The sequence below is a fragment of the Propithecus coquereli genome, unplaced genomic scaffold (genome assembly GCF_000956105.1).
Source record: "Propithecus coquereli isolate 6110/MARCELLA unplaced genomic scaffold, Pcoq_1.0 Scaffold85, whole genome shotgun sequence".
NCBI classification, from domain to species: Eukaryota; Metazoa; Chordata; class Mammalia; order Primates; family Indriidae; genus Propithecus; species Propithecus coquereli.
The window spans coordinates 1,233,382-1,258,048 of NW_012154729.1; the positions used below are offsets into that span (position 1 = coordinate 1,233,382).

At 37.4% G+C, this 24,667-nt stretch overlaps 1 protein-coding gene across 3 annotated transcripts in view; it reads left to right on the plus strand.

Annotated features, from left to right (window-relative positions):
- The first annotated feature begins 527 nt into the window (after positions 1–527).
- The window catches only part of ANKS1B (ankyrin repeat and sterile alpha motif domain containing 1B), a 1,021,409-nt gene continuing 997,269 nt past the window's right edge, over positions 528–24,667 (plus strand). For all 3 annotated transcript variants that reach the window (XM_012664020.1, XM_012664018.1, XM_012664019.1), the window contains exon 1: positions 528–661. In XM_012664020.1, coding sequence (XP_012519474.1) covers positions 528–661 — 134 coding nt within the window. The remainder of the gene's footprint in view (positions 662–24,667) is intronic.

Sequence of the window (24,667 nt, forward strand, 5' to 3'; positions counted from 1 at the left end):
CCCCGCCGCGGGCCGCGGGCGCCGCCTCCGCGTAACCGCCGAGCCGGCCGGGCGCGGAAGCCGAGGCCAGCCCGGGCCGGGCGCGAGGGCGCGCGGGCCGCGGTCGTGCGCTGCGCTCCGGCTCCAGCGAGGACGGGCTCTGCCTCCTCCTCCTGCGACCTCCTCAGTCCTCAGCACCCTCCTCCTCCCGCTCCTCAAAAGCACCCCCGAGTCCCCACCCCCTCACGCCCCACCCGCGGGAACGAGGCCTCGCGAATTCAGGGGAGTGGCTGTGGGGGCGCGTCGCGGCGCCCAGCTCGGCCAGCCCCTCTTCCAAGACATGGTCTGATCCCCATTGTAAAAGCTGCGCCCCGGAGAGGAGGAGAGAGTGGTGCTCCCAGCTTGGGGCTGCGGGGATCTCTTCGTGCTGAAGCTCTGGCTTTATTTTAGGGTGGGGCGAGGAGGGCCCTGGATTTGGGGGAGTAGGGGTGGGCGGGGAGGAGGACCCGAGGGGGGCAAGGACTCTGTGGGGAAGTCGGTGAGAGACTATGGGGAAGGACCAGGAGCTGCTGGAAGCTGCTCGCACTGGAAATGTGGCTTTGGTGGAGAAACTCCTGTCTGGCAGGAAAGGAGGGATCCTGGGCGGTGGATCCGGCCCCCTGCCCCTGTCTAATCTGCTAAGGTAAGGTCGGGCACCAGCTCCGGGGATGGCACACCTCGTTATGCATTGTGATGGATATACGTCCTCCTCCTCACGGTTATTGCACCTGGTGGCTGCCAGCGATTCATTCTTAAATTAGGTAGGAAAACAGACTGTGTGTATGGAGAGGAGGCATGAGCCTCCCAGTCAGACTGATGCCTTAGATTCTTTGAGTAATTTTAAAATAGCCTTCCATCAATGCGTCAGTAAGATACTTTTCCCTGAGCTTGTGGTGCAGAACTTGTACATGTACTAGTGTTTGAAGAAAATCGGCGTTCCACCCGCTTTCCATCAATGTTTATTACATTTTGCAGCTTCAAACCCAGCCTTTTTTTCTGCCTATTTAAATGAAATTGGCAGAGAAGCTGTTGCGTGCATGCAATTACCCTGCAAAAGCGACAGCCTTTGGTTGCTGCTACCTTCTCTTGCAGAAGGCATTTGCCGTGCTGTGGGTTATGATCCCACAAAATGAAGAAAGTGAACCTTTTGATGAGGTGTCATCAGTACAGGGTGTGTGTAAAACTTGATGAGGCAGGTTAGGCACCCCCAGCAGCGCTTTCAGTTATCTGGACATAGCTGAGTGAAACTTGGTTGTTATATCTCAGGATGCAGGATGCCAGGTCCGGATTGGGATAGTGTGTATGGAATATAGTAGAGGCCTTTGAATGTGAAGATGTTGCAGGTGAGACTAATATTGCTTGGAGAATCTTTCCAACATGACATTTTAAAAAATGTCAAGGTCTTTATTCAGCAGGCAGTACCTTAGAAATAACAGGGTTGATTTGCATATTTGAGAAACTATTAAAAGTTGAATTGATGGACAAATGAAATCAACTGGGAGGGAAAAAGCCTGAAGAGTATTCACTAGATAAAATTCAAGGAAAGCTCTTTAGTTTCTAAAATCGTGGCCATTCAATGTATCCTGGATATTTTTGGAGGCATCAATCATCATTCATATCTTCATCTTAAAACATCTCTTAGACGACCCAACTGTACTTGTAAAAAAATTTAAAACTCCAAGTGATTTTTTTTTGTTTTTAAAAACTTTCTGTGCTACCTTTGACAAGTGCTTAATGCAAACTTTTGGGTGATGACATTGTGTTCTTTGTAGAAGTTCTCATAGGTTGTAGTGGTCAGACAATGTAATTAATTACAGTACTGGCTAATAGGGAAAATGAAAAGTCCCTATTACAGTGAAATAAATTTAGTTAGAAAACAGTTGATGGGATTTAAAAAAGCCTCATATGTTATCATGTATACTCATTGAGAGTGACATTTTATTGGAATGATAGTTCACTTCCGAACAATGAATATTTATGAGACATTCTTCCGGTAGGTCTTAGAGAAGATGACTCTTGTGTCTACTCCTTCGTTAAATAATTTTCACTTTTAAACACAAATGGACAATGTGTGCATATTTCAGATTACAGCTCTGATAATTGCCCTTAGTCAGACAATTTATATGAAAGTAATTTGTCTAGTTACAGGTTTTTTTTTTCTCTGTCGCTCCGGGCTAGATTGCCGTGGCATCAGCCTTGCCCACTGGAACCTCAAACTGCTGAGCTCAAGCGATCCTCCTGCCTCAACCTCCTGAGTAGCTGGGACTACAGGCATGCGCCACGACGCCTGGCTAATTTTTCTATTTTTAGTAGAGATGGGGTCTCACTCTTGTTCAGGCTGGTCTTGAACTCCTGAGCTTAAGCAATCCTCCCACCTCAGCCTCCCAGAGTGCTAGCATTACAGGCATGAGCCACTGTGCCTGGCCTAGTTACAGTTTTAAGTTACAAGTAAAATAAAAATATTTGCCAGTGGATCCATCAGTTATAAAAATGATTATGACTAGAAATCTATATGCTGAAAGTGGTTTCTCAAAATAAACTATTTTTTTTTGAGAAACAGTAAAGAATTCTTTGAGAATAGCGAGCACTTCAGTTAATTTTATTGGGATAAATCATATTTTAAAAAGACTATCTTTGTGACAGAACTCAAAGGCAAACATCTTTTAAATACTCCTTTCCCAGTTGTGTCATTTTTAAAAAAAGAATAGATGTCAAATTTTAGGAATAGAATACCAAATATTTGATGTTAGTAAACACTAGATAAAGTATCAAAATTGTGACCCACAACATACATCTTGAACAAGAGGTTTTCTCTTTTGCTGGTTTTGTTGGAGGTAGCAGTAGTAGCCCTACAACAAAAATTCACATAGAAAACAATAAAACTAAAAAAACATATGTTCATTAGAGTAGTTTGAACCAAGTTGTAAAAATCACAAAACCAATAACCTTTAAACTTGCATATATCTCATGCTGAATAAACAGCGTCTTTGAAGAACATGAGGGTTGAAATTGCATTCTTTGGGTGATACTTTGCATAAAATGAAATTCCTAAGAAGGCACATTTTATTTAGTTGTCACTTTATTGCACAAATGATTGTCATCACACGTTTGTTTACAGGGTAATGGAAAATGTGCCCCCTCCATCAAACATAATGATACTTCGAAATTTTTTAATATTTTCGAATGAATTATGGAATAGGTTTGGCATGTTTTTCCCACTTGCTTTATTACTTGTGTTGTATAATAAGGGTGTCAGACCTTGTGCTAACTGCTTGCATGTATTAATATCATCTCATTCACTGCTTAAGAGTGCCATCAGCCTTAAGAGTGCCATCCTTATCTCACAGATGATGAACTCAAGAGATAGGAAGATTTAAGAACTTGCCTAAAGTCACATAATTAGTGATGGCAAAGATTTGAAATTCTGTTATTCAAATTTTCTTTACCACATCTTAAGTCTTATTCATTGAATCTATTTTATTCACAAAAGTTTAAGGTACATGGCCAATTTAGATAGTCCAATCTGAATATTTTTTGCTATAAATAATAATTTAATTAAAAAAATCTTTAAATTTTGGTATTTTTTTTTCTAATTTAAAGAATCTCATGACTGCCCTTTGAGGGTTTGCTAGATAGGAACTTTTCTGAAGATGATTTTGATTACTTATTATCTACTAAGTGAGCAGTAGCTATGTGATGGGGAATTAGGTGTGCTTGGGTGACACTGCAATTTTCAGCAAAAGAATGCCCTCGAATAAATATAAAACCTCTCTAAGTCTCACTATCCTTTTCTATAGAATGGAAATAGTAATAGCACCTATCATATGGCATTGTTGTAAGGATTCAATGAGGTATAAAGCAATGAAATGCAAGGCGTTTAGCATATAGGTGTTCATCATTAGTGTTATTATTTCTCATGCAGCTGTAAAGCACTTGACTCTAGTTCTTAAGGCCTTAATTACTAAAGATTTCCTTCATATGTACTGGGAGTAAATTTCCTTAGTAAGTTTTTCATTAGAATTATAGAATCTTCAAATAGAAAGGGGCCTTTCATTCAACTTCTTACCTAGTGCAGGAATTTCCTCTCTGTAGCACCCTTTACCAGTTAGTTATTCCTGCCCTGTTCAACCCTCCAATGACTTTATCCCTTCCATTTTTTGACAGCTGTCATTAATTAAAAAATTCTCTTTTTATTGAGCTAAAATCTACCTCTCTGTAACTTCCAGCCATTGGTACTAGATTGGCTATATGAGTCAATATAAAGTAGTCTAATTCATCTGCCAGGACAGTTCTTCAGGTGTACGTATTTAGCTATATTATTTTCTTATTAATCTTTTTTTCATGTAAAAGCTATAATTTCCATTAGCCTTTTATGTGGCTATGGAGCATAGGTGTTAAGAACTTAAGTTTTCATACTTTTCACTACCCTCTTTTTCCTTCTTTGCATATGCTCAAATTTTGCAATGACCGTCTTATTAATAAAATATGGCAACTATTACAGAAATGAACAAAATACACTAGATGTTGCTTGACCACATTAGAACATACTGGGGCTTGATATACTGTTGAATATAAAATAAAACAACAACAGGTTACAAAAACAGCATTTATAGTATGATCCTCTTTGTGTAAGAAAAATATGTATGAACATTTATAGTGTGCATGAAGAAGTCTGGAATGATAAAACACCAAAATGAAGATAGTATTCATCTTTGGGTGGTGGAGTTGTAGGTGGGCTTTATTTTCTTTTTCCTTATTTGCATTTTCTAGTGTTCTACCATGAACAGATACTATATAATTAAAATATTAATAGCTGCTATTAAAACATGATACAATGAAATTATTATCTCCTTATTATTGATCTGAGACTTACCTACAGGTCAGGATTTTCTGAGCCCTGTAATAGAGTTGGCTCACATTGAGCATATAGTCAATTAAAACTTTCAGGTATTTTTTTTTTTTTTCAATGACCTGTAAAGCCCTGATTCCCCTATCTGGCATATGTAAAAGTCTTGGCTAAACTTAAATTATTCCCATTACATTTCATCTTATTTATTTTAACCTGTATTTATAATCTGCCTAGGTCTTTCTGACTCTGGAGTCCATGTTTCAGCATATTAACTTCTCTGCATCATCTGAAGATATAATAAACGTGTTTTCTGTAACTGGAATTCAACACACAATGATACATCCCTAAAGAACCTCTGTTTAGCTTGGTATAAATTTAAAATTAGCAATCCTATTTCTATCAACATCGAAGCCACATAAAAGAACTATCAGTTAGCTATACCTGTGAGAACATTGTGAGATATTTCATCTATCACCTTTCTAAATTTATGCTTCGTTTATGTTTATGGCATTCCTTTGATCTATCTGTCCCTTTAGTAATAAGTCTATAAATTCCACCCAACTCGCTTTCTTACAGCTTGTTTCTGGTCATGAGCCATTGGTAATTTCTAGTGTTGATGAAAATTTTTTCTACACTCTTGCATCTAATTCTTCCAGGTCTGCATACTTACGCTCATTTAAAGCAGCTAAGTGTCCCTTATGATCTCTGTTTGCAGCTTCAATAATCTCCTGAAATTATTTGCTTATCCTTTCTAGTTTGAAAATGTTTCTCAGTAAGGAAGATAGAAGCAAAAATATTATAATAGAATTTAGGAAGAATCAGGTCCTTGGCATTGTTAGATATCACAGAACCTTCTCATGTGATCTAAAACTATCCACAGTTTTACTCTGTCAGAGCTTAAGGTTAAATTAGTGAGCTATCATACCTTGCTTCTTTTTTTCAGACTTAGCTAAAAGAGACATTAACATTTTTTCTGGACAAGTATATATTTCTCTTTCATGTTCATTTACAGGTAGACCCCTCACTGCCCCCTCACATCCTTAAAGAAATCTGAGCTCATCAGAGCACTCAAATTGAGTTGCCGCCTTCTTTTTCTTCCTCCAGTTGATAGACGAAATGTTATTTTATTTAACTTATATCTTTCATGAGACAGCTGCAAAATCTTTTAAAAATCTCTTCCTTTGTTTTATTCTAAACAAAAATAATTTCCATCTGAATTGTGCATTAAATTATTTTTTACTGAGGCTGGCATTGAGAATTATTTATATTTTAATAAAGCAATAACAGTTTATTAATGTCTCAAATTTACTTGATTTTTTTTAATGCCTCAAAGAGTTCAGTACTATATAAAGTGTATTTAGTAAATTCTTGTCAGACATAAAAAATCCAGTTCTTAAGATCCCCATGTGAAAAAAGAGATCAATAAGAAGTGAGGGAAAATAATCATCTGGTCACCAAAGACATAAAAACCAGAGAGCTTATAATTTTTCAGATTCAGGATTCAGCTCACGAAGGTTTTGGTAATGGGTACAAGGAGATAAAAGGCAACTAGGAAGCATTGTACTTTCACAAGTATTTGGGATATTGTGGTCATTGGGACTCTGATACAAGAAACTCACTTTCAAGGAAACTGCATTGGTTAAATGGAATAAATCACAAATAGAGCAGTTAAGCCCCATGAAAATGTTATATCTATAAAAATAGTCAAGTTGCAAGTGGGTTATCTATTTTAGATAGTAATGATGTTTGAAGTGGTGATTGCGCCATTATGTTCAGGGAGCTGTGTCTGCCAGAGTGAACGGTGCCAGCTGCATGGTGGGGAGTATGGAGAGAGGAGAGGGAATTTTGGTATTGACCTCTTTCTCCACTAAATGGGGTTTTCAGCTCCCTCTTCAAAACACTGAGGAGGATGTGTAGCAGTGAACTAGGACAATCAGCCAGTGACTACTACTCAACCTGTCCATTGTTACATTGCACAATTTCTTGTGTGTCTCAGTGATTTCTTACAGTTGACGCAGAGTGGAGCAAGTCTTCACTGACATTAAGGCAGAAGGTTGTAACATTTAGCAGTGCCTCTACTGACTTTAGCAATTTAACCTTTCAGGTGACAGTAAACAATTTGATTAGTTCAGTTATATACTGAAATAATTTACCTAATTACACATTTGAGGTAATTTTGGAAAATTCTTTCAAGGAGCCTATTATAGAACATTATTCCTGACAATTTAACTACAAATGGAAGCTGACTATAATGCAAATCAAGAGTTAGAAAAGACTAATGTCAACCTATGGAACCTGAGGTATTTAAGATTTAATGCATTTTAGTGTAGTTTTGGTTTCCATTTTGAACATATTGCAGAATGGTTTTAGTTAATTGAAATGTGATGTTTTGATTACTCATCATATGGTGATATAAAAGAATATTTTTTATTTGAAAAAGCAGGAATTTACACAGAAGACTCATTCTTGTTCCAGTTTTTTCTCATGTATGTAATGACATGGTCATATAAACCCTGTAGGTAGGCAGAGGCACAATGCCTGTTGAAAACCCAGTGCATTTTCTTGCGTAATCCAGATCTAGAAACTCTTCTTGGAGTCCAATTTTCTTCTTTTGCATCAGTAGGATAGCAAGTGAATTTTACATGTGTGTTAAATCTGGGTGAGGCTTGAAATTAATTTTTGAGGATGGATCAAAAAATATGGTCAAAGGATAAATTTTGTTTTCCACAGTGCTGTGGTTTGAATGTTGCCTCTAAAACGCATGTTGAAATTTGTCATTGTGGTAGTGTTAAGAGGTGGGATGTTTAAGAGGTGATTAGGTCATGAGGGCTCTGGCCTCATGAGCGGATTAATGCTTTTGTTGCAGGAGTGGGGTAGTTATCATGGGAGGCTCTGACAAAAGGCTGAATTTGGCCCAATTTCCTCTCTGTCCTGCACGCTTGCCTGCCCTTCTGCTTTCCACCGTGGGAAGACACAACAAGAAGGTCCTTGCCAAATGCCAAGCAGATGACGGCACCATGCTCTTGGACTTTGCAGTCTCTAGAACTATGAGCCAAATAAATTTATATTGTTTGTATATTATCCAGTCTTAGGTATTCTGTTATAGCAACACAAAATGGACCAAGACACTCAGCTTCTTCTACTACTGTAGTGTGTCCCAAGAGTGTTTGTCTCTGTATCTATTTCTTGTGAATAGTGTTTTCTTATTAAATGGCAGATCTTCATGGATCTAGCTATAAAATAGAACTTTGATTTGGTTATGCTGCAGGGTTATTTGGATTCTTTTATGTTATGAGAGTAGCTTTATTTAAAGTGGTTTATTCTAGTTAAGTGAGCTGAAACAAACTGCTTAGACTTGTTACCATTCTTTGATCAAATTGGATCAAATCTTAACTGATAGATGTGGGCATAAACTGACAACTTCATTTCTTGCTACCTGCTTGATATTTGTGTTCCACACATGACATTCCTTTAACTTTCTCTGCCCAGATCTCTTTCTCTGGAAAAAAGCCTCTTCTCTTCTCTAATTACTACAAGTTCATACTATCTCTAGTTTTTGTGCCAGCTTTTCTTCTCCTAAGGGGAAGCAGATTTTGTGTGAGGTGTAGAGCTGGAATGGGTTACGTAGATTATGAAGAATAAATATTGGACCTTCAAAGTTGAGGCGTTTACAGAGTTTGCTTTTATCATCTCTAGATTCTTGGCTACCTCAGTGTTAATTTCTCCCCTAATCTCATACATCCACTGCCCTTCTATCTTTCCTAACTTTACCCGACCACCACAAACTATTTGTGGAAGCTGACAGTTAATTCATTGTGAAATTGTAATTGATTGGTAAAGCTTTTATGAAGAGGAAGCTCCTTTAATATTTTCATTTAAATAGGCAACACAATGTTAGGTCAAAACAGTAAAGCTGTGGAGGTCTTTTGGTAGAACTAATGGAGTAGAATATGCCAGGTTTGTAAGGAGGGGTTGGATAAAGATGGCAATTAATCTTTCCTTCCTTCCTTCCTTCCTTCGCCCAGGTTGATCTTGAAGTCCTGGGCTCAAGTGATCCTCCTGTCTCAGCCCCCGGAGTAGCTGGGACTACAGGTGCTTGCCACTGTGCCTAGCTCTAGTCATACTTTCTTAAAGGCAGAGGGGAAAGGGATTGGATTTGAAACATGAGAAATGAGGTAGTATATGGCTAGTGATAGAAAAGCCTTAACTTTTTGCTACTTATTTAGTTCCTATAACTTTTTATTGGTTTGTATACACCCATTTTAGATAAAATTATATAGTATATTATTTGCCTATATCAGAAGTTATTTCTTAGAGGTACAGGTATACCTCAGAGGTATCTCAGTGGATTATTCAGTTGCAGACCACCACAATAAAGTGAGTGACACAACATTTTTGGTTTCCTAGTGCATATAAAAGTTATATTTACACTATACTGTAGTCTGTTCAGTGTGCAATAACATTGTGTCTAATGAAACAATGTACATAATAAAAGAATACTTTATTGCTAAAAAATGCCAACAATCATTTGAGCCTTCAGCGAGTTGTAATCTTTTTGCTGGTGGAGAGTCTTGCCTTGATGTTGAAGGCTGCTGACTGATGAGGATGGTGATTGCTGAAGGTTGGGGTGACTGTAGCAATTCTTAAAACAAGACAACAGTGAAGTCTGCAGCATCAATGGACTCTTCCTTTCATGGAAGATTTCTCTGTGTCATGTGATGCTGTTTGATAGTATTTGACCCACAATAGAACTTTTTTCCAAGATTGGAGTCAGTCCTCTCAAACACTACCACTGCTTTATCAACTAAGTTTATGTCATCTTCTAAATCCTTTGTTATCATTTCAACAATGTTTATAGTTCTTCCCCAGCAGTATATTCTATCTCAAGAAACTCCTGTCTTTGCTCATCCGTAAGAAGCAACTCATTCATTCAAGTTTTATCGTGAGATTGCAGCCATTCAGTCACATCTTCAGGCTCCACTTTTAATTCTAGTTCTCTTGCTGTTTCCATCACATCTGCAGTTCCTTCCTTCACTGAAGTCTTAAAACCCTCAGTCATCCATGAGGGTTGGAATAAGCTTCTTTCAAACTTCTATTAATGTTGCTATGTAACCTCCTCCCAGATGTTCTTAATGACATCTAGAATGGTGGATCCTTCCCAGAAGGTTTTCAACTTACTTTGCCCAGATTGATCAGAGGAATCACTGTCTGTGGCAGCTATAGCCTTTCAAAATGCATTTCTTAAATAATAAGACTTGAAAGTCAAAATTATTCCTTGTTCCATGGGCTTCAGAATGGGTATTGGGTTAGCAGACATGAAAACATTAATCTCCTGTACATTTCTATCAGAGCTCTTGGATTATTAGGTGCATTGTCAATGAGCAGTAATATTTTGAAAGGAATCTTTTTTTTCTGAGTAGTAGGTCTCAACAGTGGGCTTAAACTATTCAGTGAACCATGCTATGAACAGATGTGCTGTCATCCAGGCTTTGTGGTTCCATTCATAGAGCACAGACAGAGTAGATTTAGCATAATTCTTAAGGGCCCTCGGGTTTTTGGAATGGCAAAGGAGCAGCCGAAAGTCACCAGCTTCATTAGCTCCTGAAAAGAGAGTCAGCCTGTCCTTTGAAGCTTTGAAGCCAGGCATTGACTTCTCCCCTCTTAGCTATGAACATCTTCAGTGGCATCTTCTTCCAATAGAAAGTGGTTTCATTTACATTGAAAATCTGTTGGTTAGTGGAGCTACCTTCATCCATTATCTTAGGTAGATCTTCTGGAAAACTTGCTGCAGCTTCTGCATCAACACTTGCATGATGCACTTTTATGTTATGGAGGTGGCTTCTTTCCTTAAACCTCATCAACCTCTGCTAGCTTCAGACTTTTCTTCTGCAGCTTCCTCACCTCTCTCTCAGCCTTCATACAGTTGGAAAGAGTTAGAGTCTTGCTCTGGATTAGGCCTTGGCATAAGACAATGTCATATAGCTGGTTTGATCTTCTATCCAGACCACTAAAATTTTCTTCAAAGCAGCAATAAGACAATTCCCCTCTCTTAACATTCTTGTGTTCACTCGAGTAGCACTTTTGATTTCCTTCAAGAACTTTTCTTTTGCATTCACAAATTGGCTAACTCTTTGGCACAAAAGGCCTAGCTTTTGGCCTGTCTTGACTTTTGACATGCTGTCCTCACTAAGCTTAATCATTTCTAGCTTTCAATGTAAAGTGAGAGATGTGTGACTCTTCCTTTCACTTGAACACTTGGAGGCCACTGTAGGGTTATTAACTGTCCTAATTTCAATATTGTGGTGTCTCAGGGAATAGGGAGGCCCAAGGAGAGGGAGAGAAATGGGAGAACGGCCAGTTGGTAGAGTGGTCAGAATACACACCAGCATTTATGGATTAAGTTTTGTAAGTGTGGTTTGTGGCACCCCAAAACAATTACAATAGTAGCATCAAGATCGCTAATCACAGATCACTATAACAGATATAATAAGAATGAAAAATTTGAAATATTGTGAGAATTACCAAAATGTGACATAGAGCCATGAACTGAGCCCACGCTTTTCAAAAAATGGTGCTGATAGACACACAGTTGCCACAAACCTTCAATTCGTAAAAAGTATAATATCTGTGAAGTACAATAGAGCAAAGTGCAATAAATTGGAATATGCCTGTATAGATTTATTATATAATCACAGGTGACAGAGATGTGGAATAAAATTATATAAGAGCTTCAATATCTAATATGGTTTGAGATTCAGATTTTTTAAAAACATTTATTTTTATTTAAAAAATTATATGTTGCAAGTTGGCTTCAGTATCTAGGTTATTCATGAAACTTATGTTTCACTTTATAAGGGAGGGATTTGAAGTTCTGATTGTTGAATCCCAATTAGCATTCTTACACATTAAGTTTCATTTTCTTTTTTCCACCTGAATTACTATTAGCCACTTTGGGTTCTTGTTTGATACCTCTAGTTACTAATCTGCATTTGAAATGTCTTATGTATCATATAAACATGCTAAATATGGTATCTAGTGGCTTGGCATATACTAAAAAACTGCTAATTTACTTACAGAAGTATCAATGTTTTGTGTAGATATTTTACTGCTAGTGTGGAGACATGGGAGTCAGTGGGAGTGTGTTTGGGGGAAGTGGCAAGAATTATTCAGGGATGTCCTTTGGCTTGGTAAACTCCAGACTTGTGGTAGCCCGGAACAGAGTTACTTCCGTTGGCTTGCTTTGGCTGTTGACCAGAGTGATCCGTCATTCCAAAGGTTGATAGAAACTTCGAAGACATAATCAGAGCAAGTGAAGAATTTGTTAATTGTTAAACTGTTTCTTAAAGGTTTGGTTAAACTATTTCTTAAAAGTTAATGGTTAAACTATTTCTTAAAAGTTTTTTCATTGGCTTATTTTATGCTATATATTAGGGTATACTTAGACAAAAGTTATTAATCAGTGACAAATACTATCCAACTAACCAACAAGTGAGTCAGAATTTTATAGGGAACTGATAACTAAGAACAGTGATAACAAAGAATGATCACTTATAATTTTAACAAGTATTTGTTGAGTACCTCGTGGATTCTAAAATTGAATAAGATCATCTCTACCTACCCCAAGTACTTGTAGAAAAATGGGACAGATATGTAAACAAGTAGATAAAATCCAGTGTCATATATGCGGCTATAGAAGTACCAAGCAATCTATAGGAATGCCAGGAGCAAGAAGAGGCACCCTTAATTCTACCTGGAGGACTCAGGGGACACTGCAGAGAAGAGGTGATACCTGAATGTTGTAGGATGAGTAGAAATTTTCCAGAGTGACAAATTGGGAGAAGTACATTTCAGGTAGAAGGAATAGTATATTCAATAACAGTATGTGAAAATGTAGAATATAATTTGGGGTATTTTAAGTAGTTTGGTATGGAGCATGAGCAAGGGCATGAGCAATGGAGATTGAAGGACTGTTTGCTACCCTAAGGAGTTTGAATTTTATACTGAAGGCCATGAAATTCTATTGATTTTTTTTTCAGTTTTTAATGTATTAGTTATTCATTATGATAATAGCATGACTGTGTTTCAAATATTTGAGTAAAAGATAAAAACTCACTTCTAATCCCATTGTTACAAACAAGTTTTTTTCTTCACATGTTTAATGTATTTATCAGATAAAGCATACAATTTTGGATCCTGGATTTTTCACTTAAAGGTATATCATAAACTTTTCCAGTTATTACAAAGTCTTCATAATCATTTTTAATGGCATCATAGTATTGCACCTAATGCATATTTTTTTTATTATTATTCCAGGGTATTGTGAGGGTACAAACATTATAGTTACACTTTATGTCTTTGCCTCACCCAAGTGCGGGTTAAAGGCATGCCCTTCCCTCCCTTTAGTGCTCCCCGTGTCCTTTAGTTGTAGATTTGCTCCCCCATCCCCTAGAGAGTATTTCTCCCATGTGATCAACCTAGTGTTGATCAGTTAGTACCAATTTGATGGCGAGTACAAGTGGATCCTGTTCTTCTGCGCTTGTGGTGCCTCACTTTGGATAACGGGCTTAAGTTTAATCCAGGAAAGTATAAGAGGTGCTAGATCACTGTCGTTTCTTATGATTGAGTAATATTCCATTGTAAACATATACCAAATTTTAATAATCCACTCATGGATTGACGGGCACTTGGGTTGTTTCCACATTCTTGCAATAGTGAATTGTGCTGCCATAAACATTCGGGTGCAGATGTCCTTATCGTAGAATGTTTTGTGCTCTTTTGGGTAGATGCCTAATAGTGCTATTGCTGGATCGAATGGTATTTCTATTTTTAGCTCTCTGAGGTATCTCCAAATTCTTTTCCACAGAGGCTGCACTAATTTTCAGTCCCACCAGCAGTGTAAGAGTGTTCCTGACTCTCTACATCCTCGCCGGCATTTGTTGTTTTGTGATTTTTTGATAGTGGCCAGTCTTATCTCATTGTGGTTTTGATTTACATTTCTCTAATGATTAGAGATGTTGAGCATTTTTTTATATGTTTGCTGGCCATTATTCTGTCTTCTTTTGAAAAGTTTCTGTTCATTTCCTTTGCCCATTTGTTGATGGGGTTGTTTGATTTTTTCTTGTTGATTTTTTTGAGTTCTAGATAGATTCTGGTTATCAACCCTTTATCAGATATGTGGAGAGCAAATATTTTTTTCCATTCTGTGGGCTGTCTATTCACTCTAATGATAGTTTCCTTGGCAGTGCAGAAGCTTTTTAATTTGATTAGATCCCACTTACTTATTTTTGTTGCTGCGGTGATTGCTTTGGGGTTCTTCTTCAAGAATTCCTTGCCTAGGCCGATAAATGCATAATTTTCATAGACCTCCTCCATCAGGAGGAAACACCTATGGTTGTATGTTAAACATATGCATTTCTTGATCCCACTCTAGGATTTCTGGGTATTTTTGAGTATTCTGACTATAAGAATTCCTGAGCATAAGGCCTGGGAATATGCATTTTATGAACTTCCTCAGATAATTCTTATGTGTGCTAACGTTTGAGAACCACTGATCTGGTATATATACTGTTGTTATTTTACCATTCCCTTAATGTTAGATACTTGGATGATTTTTTATTTATTCATTATTATTATAAGTTATGTTATGAACATTGTCATACAAACCACCTTTTCTATACAATTACATTCTTAGGGTACACTTCTAGAAGTGGAATCACTAGTACTATTAGTGTCCCAGATATGCTAACTGCTTTACCTGCTTTATGTCCAATCTTCACAACAGTTTTGCGGGATCTTTATCACTAATACCATTTTAATTTATGGGCTAAAAGATCAGAACAATTGAATAACCTGCCCAAGCTAGTTAAGTAACAGAACCAAGATTCAGATTCAGCCATTTCTGACCCGAGATATCTTTCTGTTGTGCTCTATTGCTTCCTAATTCCATAGGGATCCATGCATATCCTTTGTTAAAATATGAAAATACCAATATATTTCCAGTATGTAAATAGAAAGTACATTTTCTACAAAATTATATGATAACATTTTTTGGTTCCTGCATCGTTTGCAATTATTTTTGTTGGTGCTTATCATACAGTTTCACATTATAGGCACTATTTTGCTTTAAATTTGTTTCTTAACAAATAGCACATGAACAGTAAACTGAATTGAGTGTAAAGATAAATTAGCTAAAGATGTTCCAAGCATATTTCTTTGTCAGTCATTTTCACTTTAACACTGTGGTATTGTTTTACCCAAGATTTTTTGGGTGCTTGATATTGTCTAACTTAAGTTGTCTTCAAAAGTATTTTAATAACTTGTCCATCCCATGTGGGTGGGGTTCACTTTTGCCCATCTCTTCCCTCTCACACAAAGAAGGAAGATATAGTGTTCACAGAGTCCTCATTCGATGAACTTTATGATCCATCTCTTTCAAGCCAATATGTCTGAGTCCATAGTTTTAACTGAACTCATGATTAACTCAGGAACTTTGTCAATGGTAGCGTTAGGCTCTGTAGAAAAACTGGGGAACCAGGTGGTTTTTCCTTAAAACTTTCTCATCCCTCTTTCTGTGTTCCTTTCCCCATTTGCTGAGCCTTCCCTCCTTTCTTGTTCCTGAGGCATTTTTAGGCTTCTTTTACCTGAAACCCAGAACTCCCATTCAGTTTTACTCTGCACCATCAAGAAGTTTTCTCTCTTTCTTGCATTTTATTCCCTCATGCCATAGATCTCCATTTTTCAGAGCGGTAAATGATGTAAGTGGAAGAAGTAGCAGAATGTAATGGAAAAAGTCCAAATCTTGAGTTTGAATGGGCATTTGGCCCTAGTTCAGTTGTTTAACTTCTTTGGGCTTCAGTCTCCTTATTGATAAAGAGGGAATGATAATATCTATCTCGTGGAGGTGTAAGAATTAAAGGTAATGTATGTAAAATATCTAGCGGAGTGCTTCTCACATGGGAGGGATTAAATTCTTATTTTTTTAATTATTACTAAGACATTAATGGCAGTGTAAGAAATCATTTAAATATTAAATATTCATAATTATAAATCATAATTATAAATTTCATGAGTATCTTTATTTGAATGGAAAACTCTGGGATATCTGCACTGTAACGGGTCATTTCTTTAGGTGCATTGTCTTAACCTAAATCTTTAATGATGTAACTATAGGCACCAAGACAAGCCATTGGGGTCGATAATATATGGCCAGTCTTCCTCTGATACCAGAGGTAGGAGATTGCTTTTTTCTACCTACTTTTTGGAGTGGGACTGGTCACCAAAGATTTAGCATTTTTTTTTTGCATCTTCTATATTCCTCACCAAGATAATTTGAAGAGAAAATGATTGTATTCCAGTGAGGTTGTACATGCTATGCTATAATCCATGAGGTTAATGGGTTCCTAATAAATCTGTCATTAATATTTCCAAGTGCCCATCAATACATGAGTGGATTAATAAAATGTGGTATATGTATACTATGGAGTTCTACTCAGCCACAAAAACAATGGTAATCTAGCACCTCTTGTATTATACTGGATAGAGCTGGAGCTCTATTCTAAGTGAAGAATCACAAGAGTGGAAAAACAAGCACCACATGTACTCACCATCAAATTGGTATTAACTGACTTAACTGACCAACACTTAAGTGCACATATAGTAGTAACATTCATCAGGTGTCAGGTGGGTGGCAAGGGATGGGTGTAGTGTGCACTGTCTGGGGGATGGACGTGCTTGAAGCTCTGAGTCGATTGGGGCAAAGGCAATATATGTAACCTAAACATTTGTACCCCTGTAATATGCAGAAATAAAAAAAATAATAAATATATTTTCTCTTTTTTCAAAGACTTTTAATTCACAAATACTTTGAGGCTGTGTACTATGTATTCAACATCATGATGGTGCTTTGGAGGACAGAAAATAGACTCTTTTCTCTAGGCTCTAACGAAAATCACTGATGTGAGATAATAGATAACTATATATAGTAGTATCTGATTTTACTACAGCACAGAAATGTACAAATTTAACTTTTGATCAGTCTGGTGTCAACATTTGGCTCTCATCTCCCACTACACATCAATGTATGATCTAAATCTAACTATGAGTCAAATTTAAGTAATTCTTTAATGGTTGGAGGTAGAACTATATACTCTCAAATATTTTTCTATTTAAATTTAAAATTTAGTTTGAAATAATCACATATTATGGAAAAGCTGGAAGTATAATTCAAAGAACTTTTTTCCCCTGAATGATTTGAGAGTAAGTTGCTGACCTGATCACCCCAGAATACTTTTATTTATATTTCCTACAACCAAGGACATTCTCCTACATAACCACAGTACAATCACCAAAATCAGAAAATTGGCTTTGCCACATTACAACCATCCGTTCCTCAGACTCCATTCAAGTTTTGCCAATTGTCCCAATAATGGCCTTCATTGGGATCCAGTTCAAAATCTCACATTGCATTTAGTTGTCTTATCTCCTTAGATTTCTTCAGTATGGAAAAATTTCTGTCTGTCTTTGACTTTTATGACCTTGACAATTTTTGAAGACTTAAGCCAGTTATTTTGTAAAATGTCCTTCAATTTGGGTTTACTTGATGTTTTTCTCTTGATTGGATTAAGGTTATGCATCTTTGGCAGGAATATCACAGAGGGATGATATGTTCTTTTCATTGCATCCCATCAGGTGACATGTGATTTGATTTGTCCCATTGCTGACAATGTTCACTTTAATCACTTGCTTATGACGGTGGCTGTCAAGCTTCCATTTATACAATTACTCTTTTTTTTGTAATAACTATTTTGTGGGAGGTACATTTAAACTATGTAAATATACCATTCCTCATCAAACTTTCTTTTGTTCATTTATTATGTTGGTGCGGACTCTGGTTTACTATTTTATTGCATAGTTTATAATACATTACTGTCATTATTAATTTTGGTGCTTAAATTATCCTAGACTTAGTAGGAGCCCTTTTAGGTGGGCTTATTTGAATCATTCTTTGAGCATTTCCTTGCTTTTGGTATCATAAAATGTTCCAGGACTCATCTTTTTCTGCCTTAGTCCTGGAATCAGCCATTTGTCCCAAGTGGCTTGGTTGCTTTTCTTGGAAAATTACCATTTAAGCTATAATTTGGGTACCAGGCTTTTGGAGTATCACCTCTCCCAAACATGGCTTTGGGAGTGTCACCTTTCCCAGAGCCTCTAAGCCAGAGGGTGAAAATATATATATATATATTTCACCAAAATATATTTTCACTGAATACATATATATTATATAATACACACATTTACATCTCTGTCTATGTTTACTGAAGACTGTGAGTTTACAATGATACCTGTAAGTCTAGTCCAACTCCACGGGCAGGATTCATTCCAGTTTCTCTCTTCCTATATTTGTAACTTCCTTCATCCTTCTCCCACCTGTCTTCTGTTTTCTTTGTACATATACTTACTTGATAAATCCCCCTGTGTGTAACCAGACCTCCTCTTCACTGCCATCCGTCCCCTCTGTTAATGTCCTCCTTACCCCTCAGGGTCTGTCACCCCACACTAGGCTGTTCTGCACAGATACCTCCTCACCCTTTTCAGGCTCGGACTCCCTAACTGGTTCCCCTCTCCAGAGGGATACCTTTTTTGTCCTTTTTGGGCTCTAATGCCCTGAACTGGGTCACACTTGCATATGGATGTCCTCTCATCCTATCTGGACTCTGACACCCCACACTGAGATGTTCTCCTCTGCCACCACCACATGGACATGCTCTTCACCCTACTTAGGCTCTAACCCTCTCATATAATGCCAGCCCTTTCTGGGGATGCCCTCTCAGGCTGTGATACCCCTCACTAGGCTGCCCCCACTATGGACATCCTTCCACCTTGGCTTGGGCTCTGTCATTCCACCGTAGGCCACTGCGGCTTTCCTCTTCCCTCTGGTGTGGTTGTCTGACTTTCTCTGTCCTACTTAATGGCTTAGGGACTGAATTGTTCAGGAAGAGACAGGAAATGAGGAGGAAGGAAAAGAGGAATAGGGAGTGGAAGAGGAAGTAAAGGAGGAGAATACCTAATGCTCTTCTTTTTATCTATGATGGTGATGATGATGATGATGATGATGATGATATATCTTTCCAAGTCAGCATTGTCTATTCCTTGTGTTGGAAGAAAATCAGGCTATGGGCAATTAAGAATTTTAGATAACATGGAGATTATGACCAAAACTTGAGTATTGTGTGGCAGTTCTCCTGGATACTGTTTCTCCTTGCATTTTGGAGGAGAGTTGATGATAATTTGATAGGCTGGTCAGTACTTTGTATTTTTTTATGAGTTTTTTCTTTCATTGTATATTGTTGTGGACATGTCATGGGCCTCCAGGTTGAGAGATGGAAAATCTTTATATATTTTTGCTCTATTTAGCTGGAGATCTTTTTTTTTATCATAATTGTCAGTGAAGTGCATTCTCAAGAATTTTAGTAAGGTGATGATAATGCAGAAAAAGAGTTATAAAAGCACTGAGATAGTAACTGTCATTCACTGAGGAAGTTGAGTTTGCAGAATTTGATAGAGAGAAGGATTTCAGCAAGTAGGTTTTCTTTTGTTATATGATATCCCCACTATGATTTTTAAAATGTCACAAAAATACTATGTCAGGAAATTGACCAAGTATATTTTAAACTATGGCAAATCTGCACAGGTCTTATAAAAACGATTATTACTCCAAATGAAGCAGGACAGTAAGTAATTCATACTGAGGATTTCCCAGACTAAATTACTACCAGCAATCTATAATTCCTAGAAACAAATCTAAGTGAAGAAACTTCCAGGAAGCTCTTTAGTAAGCATTTGCTATCGCTGAAAAATACCATCATTATTTGCAAAAAATGGGAATTAGTTGGGAGCATTGCAAAAATAATTCATTGCAGTTATATTCTGCACTTTAAAAGACCATTCAGCTTTTCATGACAAATTTAAGAAAAAATAAACAGCAGGCAGTATCATCAGTTGATCCTCTCCTTCACTAGGTTTGGGAAAACAAGCTTGATGGAAATGTGATCAGAATTTTAGTTTTATTTCCTAAGAAGGTAACAGGCCTGGATTTAAAAAATGACATATTTAATGTGCAAGATGACATCTCGGGATCTAAAAAGATCATGATTCCTACTCATTTCTTACCTTCTTGTTTTCTTATCATCACTTCTGATAACATATGACCTCTTCATAGTATTTCATAGTATTTGTACCTTGGCTTTCTATTTCCCTGGAGTCCTTGGGCTTCCAAAGAAATGGTTCTTGAACTTTGCATTTTGTTACAGTCATCAGCAGAACAAGGGACCATACCAAGTCCCTGTCCTGTCTGTTCCCTATTACCCTTCAAAATCCCTCCAAAATTCTGGAGTCTGGAGATTGACAGATCTCAGCTGTCTGATCCGTATTATTACCATCATTTCTCTGATGAAAAGGAGTTGAAGAAAAGGGTACAAGGTCTGTGTCTAATATGGCCTTCCTTGGAAGTCTTGCTCACTTATTCTCTAAAGGGAAATGGGAATTTATAAGACTATAGAAGTCTCTCATAGGACAAGGAAATGTTGAACTGCCAGGCCTTGGAAAGATCAGAAACTAAATCAGCAAGGGTTGGGGGGACAGGATCTTGTAGCAGAAATTTGGGGCTGCTGGGTCTCCTTGAGCCCTGCCTTGGGCCTGGGATGATAAAGGGGACAAAAATCTCATAAAAGGGGCATGTGGAAAAACATTTATTACCTCAAGGACTTTGTGAACTTGAGGGAACACACCCAAACCAGATGTCTTTCTTTACCTTCCCTTCCCCACGTCCTTTCTGTTACACTTTACCTCACTTCTTTAAAGAACCAAAGTACTGTGTGATGCAGCTGGACACCTCATCTAAGGTGACGATGGTGTTAGTAGCAGTGTTATAACTGCCAGGGAGTTTCCAGTAGTAAAGTCACTCAAAATGAATGCCTACCCTTCTCTTTCCCCTGGTTATTGGCTGTGAACATTATCCAGACTCCACCATGATTATTTTTTAATATGTATTTATTTTAGATCAGTGAGAAGCCCATTTAGAGAACTCTTGCAGACCCTTCGTTGACTATGAATCCCAACCTGAACTGAGAACATTAATTTAGAGTTATAGGTTTATACAGATTCAAACACAGTCCAAGGTTTTCCTGTTTCCCCTCTAGCTGTTAACATTTCTAGGTTCCTTGCCTCTTTTCCCTCTGATTTCCTTCCTTAATAGTTCAGCTGTTTTCCCTCAGCAACTCAGCTGTGTCAGCGTTCGCTGGTAAACCCCGTGGCCAGGAAACTAGAAAATGCTCTGTGAGTAAGAGGAAACAAGAGGTTAGGGAACATAAGGAAAGCAAGGTTAAAAGAAAAGGACATGATTTGGCCATGGTTTTCTCAAGGTAATTTACGGGGCTAATTCATTTAAATACCAGTGAGGCCAGATTATCTGTCTTGGAAGTGAACAAGAAAACCTTACCCTGGGTAGGTGGTCACAGCCTGGAAGAAAAGGGTAAAGCTGACCTCCAGGGATTTAAGGGTTTCCACCTTTGGCTTTTAGAGCTTCTTACAAAAATGAACTTGCGCTTTTAATCTATCTCTTTGAAACGTTATTTCTAAATATCCCGTAAATATGAGTCTTAAAAGAATCCTCTACATTGCACATTTATGCACAACACATTTTACTCATATTATAAATCTCTTCTGTTCTTTTTGCAAATAAAGTGCTCTTTTTGGCTGTTTTCCAGATATGACAGTTGGTGGACATGCTTCAGTAGAGAAAAGGAAATTTTCCCTGCTTATCTACTCTCTCCCGTCTGCCCAAGATAGTGTGTCTGTCAATTGTGACCTGATTTCGAAATAATTTATTAAATAGAAGGATGCATGATGTTATTTAAAATTTTGGTATGACATTGACTTTTAGTCCTTTATAATAAGCTCTTGACTAGATTCTCTGGGTGAGGTATATCGCTCTTGGGATTTCAGAAATTTTCTTAACTCCTTCAGTGAATTTGGACTCTGTTCAGTGTCGAGTATGACTAATGTTTACTCAGGAAATTAAACACAGTTGTTTATTCAGAAGATGAAGTGTGTTGTATTTTTTTCTTTTGCCATGAAAATATTAGTCTGGAAATATATTAATTTTATAGGTAAGGAAAATGTCCTTATATTATTAGCTAGTAGATTGCTTAAGAAAAGTAATAGACAAATGAATATCAACTCTAAGTGAATATAAATTTTCTTTGGTAAGAGTTTATTGTCTTCATTAAATACGTTGACATCTTTCCTTATTTTTTAGTGGTAAATTTTAATATACGTGTACTAGTCATTTAAGGTTTTTAATTTGTAATCTTTTCATTTGAAGTTAGGAGAGAAGTCTATGAATTACATTTCTTTTAAAAAGCATGTTCCTTGGCTTTAAAAAATTTTTACTCTCAAAAATCTATCTTAAACCTGTATCTCCCATTCATTCCTCTCCCCTGTATCCTAGACATGTTATTACCAATGTCCTGTTGAATATCTCCTCTTTAATGGAGGTATGAAATGCAAAACATTCATTATCTGTTCCTACGTTCTGCTCTGTCGCTTGTGTTAGGGAACCATCATGCGCCATTAATCCAAGCTAGAAACCCTAGAGCAGTGCTTGACCCTTTCCTTTACCACTTCCAATGGCAGTCCTCCCAGCCCATTCCCTCCCCTGCCATGGTAGGAGTAGTTCTAAAGCATGTCATTCTTTGACTTAGAAATGTATCAGTGGTCCTCCATTGCTTAACAAATAAAGTCCAAAGTCTTTGGCATATCACTTGAGGCCTTTTGGGATCTGGCTGCTTCCTACCTGCCTCATTTTTTCAACAGCCTTTCTTTTCAAAAGCATCCTCCAACCAGACCTGATTCCTGCACTTGGCGTTGCCAGCAGGCATCACGGGCTTCCCACTGTTGCTCCCACTGGAATACCCGTCGTTCCCTTGCGTGCTCAGTGAAGCCCGGCTCATCTTCCCAGACGCAACTCTGGCATAATCATCTCTTCTGGGAAGCTTCGCCTCATCTCTATCTTTGGTGCTTCCCTGGCATCTTGTACATACTTCTGTTTTTAGCACTTACAACACTGCTTTGTAATTATTTGTGTGCATGTTTGCCTTCCCACTAGACCTGAGTCCATTCAGGCCTGAAACCTTGTCTTAGTTATCTTTTAAAGTGCCGTATAAGTGTTATTATTTCATGCCTAGAACATATAAGGCTTTCAGAAAATTATTTGTTTAATAGATAAATGAGTAAATCAATGCAGAACAGGGCACATGCTAATGATACATGATTTGGACTAAAAGATAGCTTTGGTTAGCAACCTCAGTCATGAGAATAATTAAATATAATTTATGAGAGCACTTCATATGTGCTAGGCACTGTGCTCATTGCCATACATGTGCTATACAGGATGGTAAGACCCAGAGAAGTTTAATACTTTGACCAAGTAAGTACTAAATAAGTATGTAAGCAACAGAATTAGATTTGGAATTTAGGATTGCCTGACTCAAAGTCTTGGCAAATTTCTAAGGGGCATTGTTGTCAGAAAAAAATTTGTTTAAAAGCTTGAATAAAAGGAAAAGCTAGTATTCATTGAGCAACTAGTATATGCTAGTCTCTACAGATATATCATCTTCTTATCAATTCTCGCAACAAACCTCTAAAGTAAATATTATTTTTTCTAATTGCATTTTATTAAAGTCCCATACACTTTTGGCATGGAAGAGGTGGAACATCTCCCTCATGATCACTTAGTATGTGATGGAGCTTGGTTTCAAACCCAGCTCTGTATGACTCTATCTTCCGAGCAATGGCCATAATCTTAGTTGTAGCATCTGACACTTCAGTGCAGCTCAGTATGAATAAATCATCAGCCCAACCAGGTGGATACTTTGTGCTGGCTCTTTTGGCAATTGGCATTTTCATACTTTTAAGAGGTACAGTGAATGTAATATAGTTATGATATCTTTTCTTGGGAATCCTGCCTGCTGCTCTGAAATTGAGAGAATATATCAATCAAGGGTGAAACTAAAACTTTTAACAACTGATAAGGCATAAGCACTGACCAATCAGACGCTGGCTGTAAACATCTGGAAAGGCTGTCTGGTGTATTTTAGCCCAGTGTCAGTCCTGGTCTGTGCACAGACTGGTGGGCTACATCTGTTTAGAGACTTCGTTATCTTCAAAACTGAGAAGCAAAGATTTTTCGGCATAGATTGTGTTGTAGAATTATTCTACTACACAGATTAATTTGTTCTGTATGCTAAACCAATTAGCATTTATAGTGAGAATGACATTTAAGGAAGATGAAAGGAAAGGAGACGTAGTAGAATAATAAAACTCTCATTTACATGATGTGCCACCTTGCCTAAGACCCAAAAAAACACAACTTTACTTGTTTGGTTTATCCATCTGCTTGCTCATTTGCTCATTCATTCATCCAACATAGTTTTATTTTGAGACTGTTAATTCTGTCAATTCTGAGGAAATATTTTCTTTCTTTTAAAAAAAATCTTTTAAAGTACTGTAATAGGAATAATCTGATTGTAATTAGTCTAACTACAAATTATTTATTCACCTATCTGATTTATATACTAAGCTGTAAGCTATTTAAGGGTAGAAACCTTTTTTTTTTTTAATCTCCCCCTTCTCCCCTTTCCTGGTACTGTACTTCAATAAATATTTTGGTGACAGAATAAAAGAACTCTTAAGATCCAGAATTCAGTCAATCTCAATGTATGTTCCTTGCAATTCAAGCCTGCA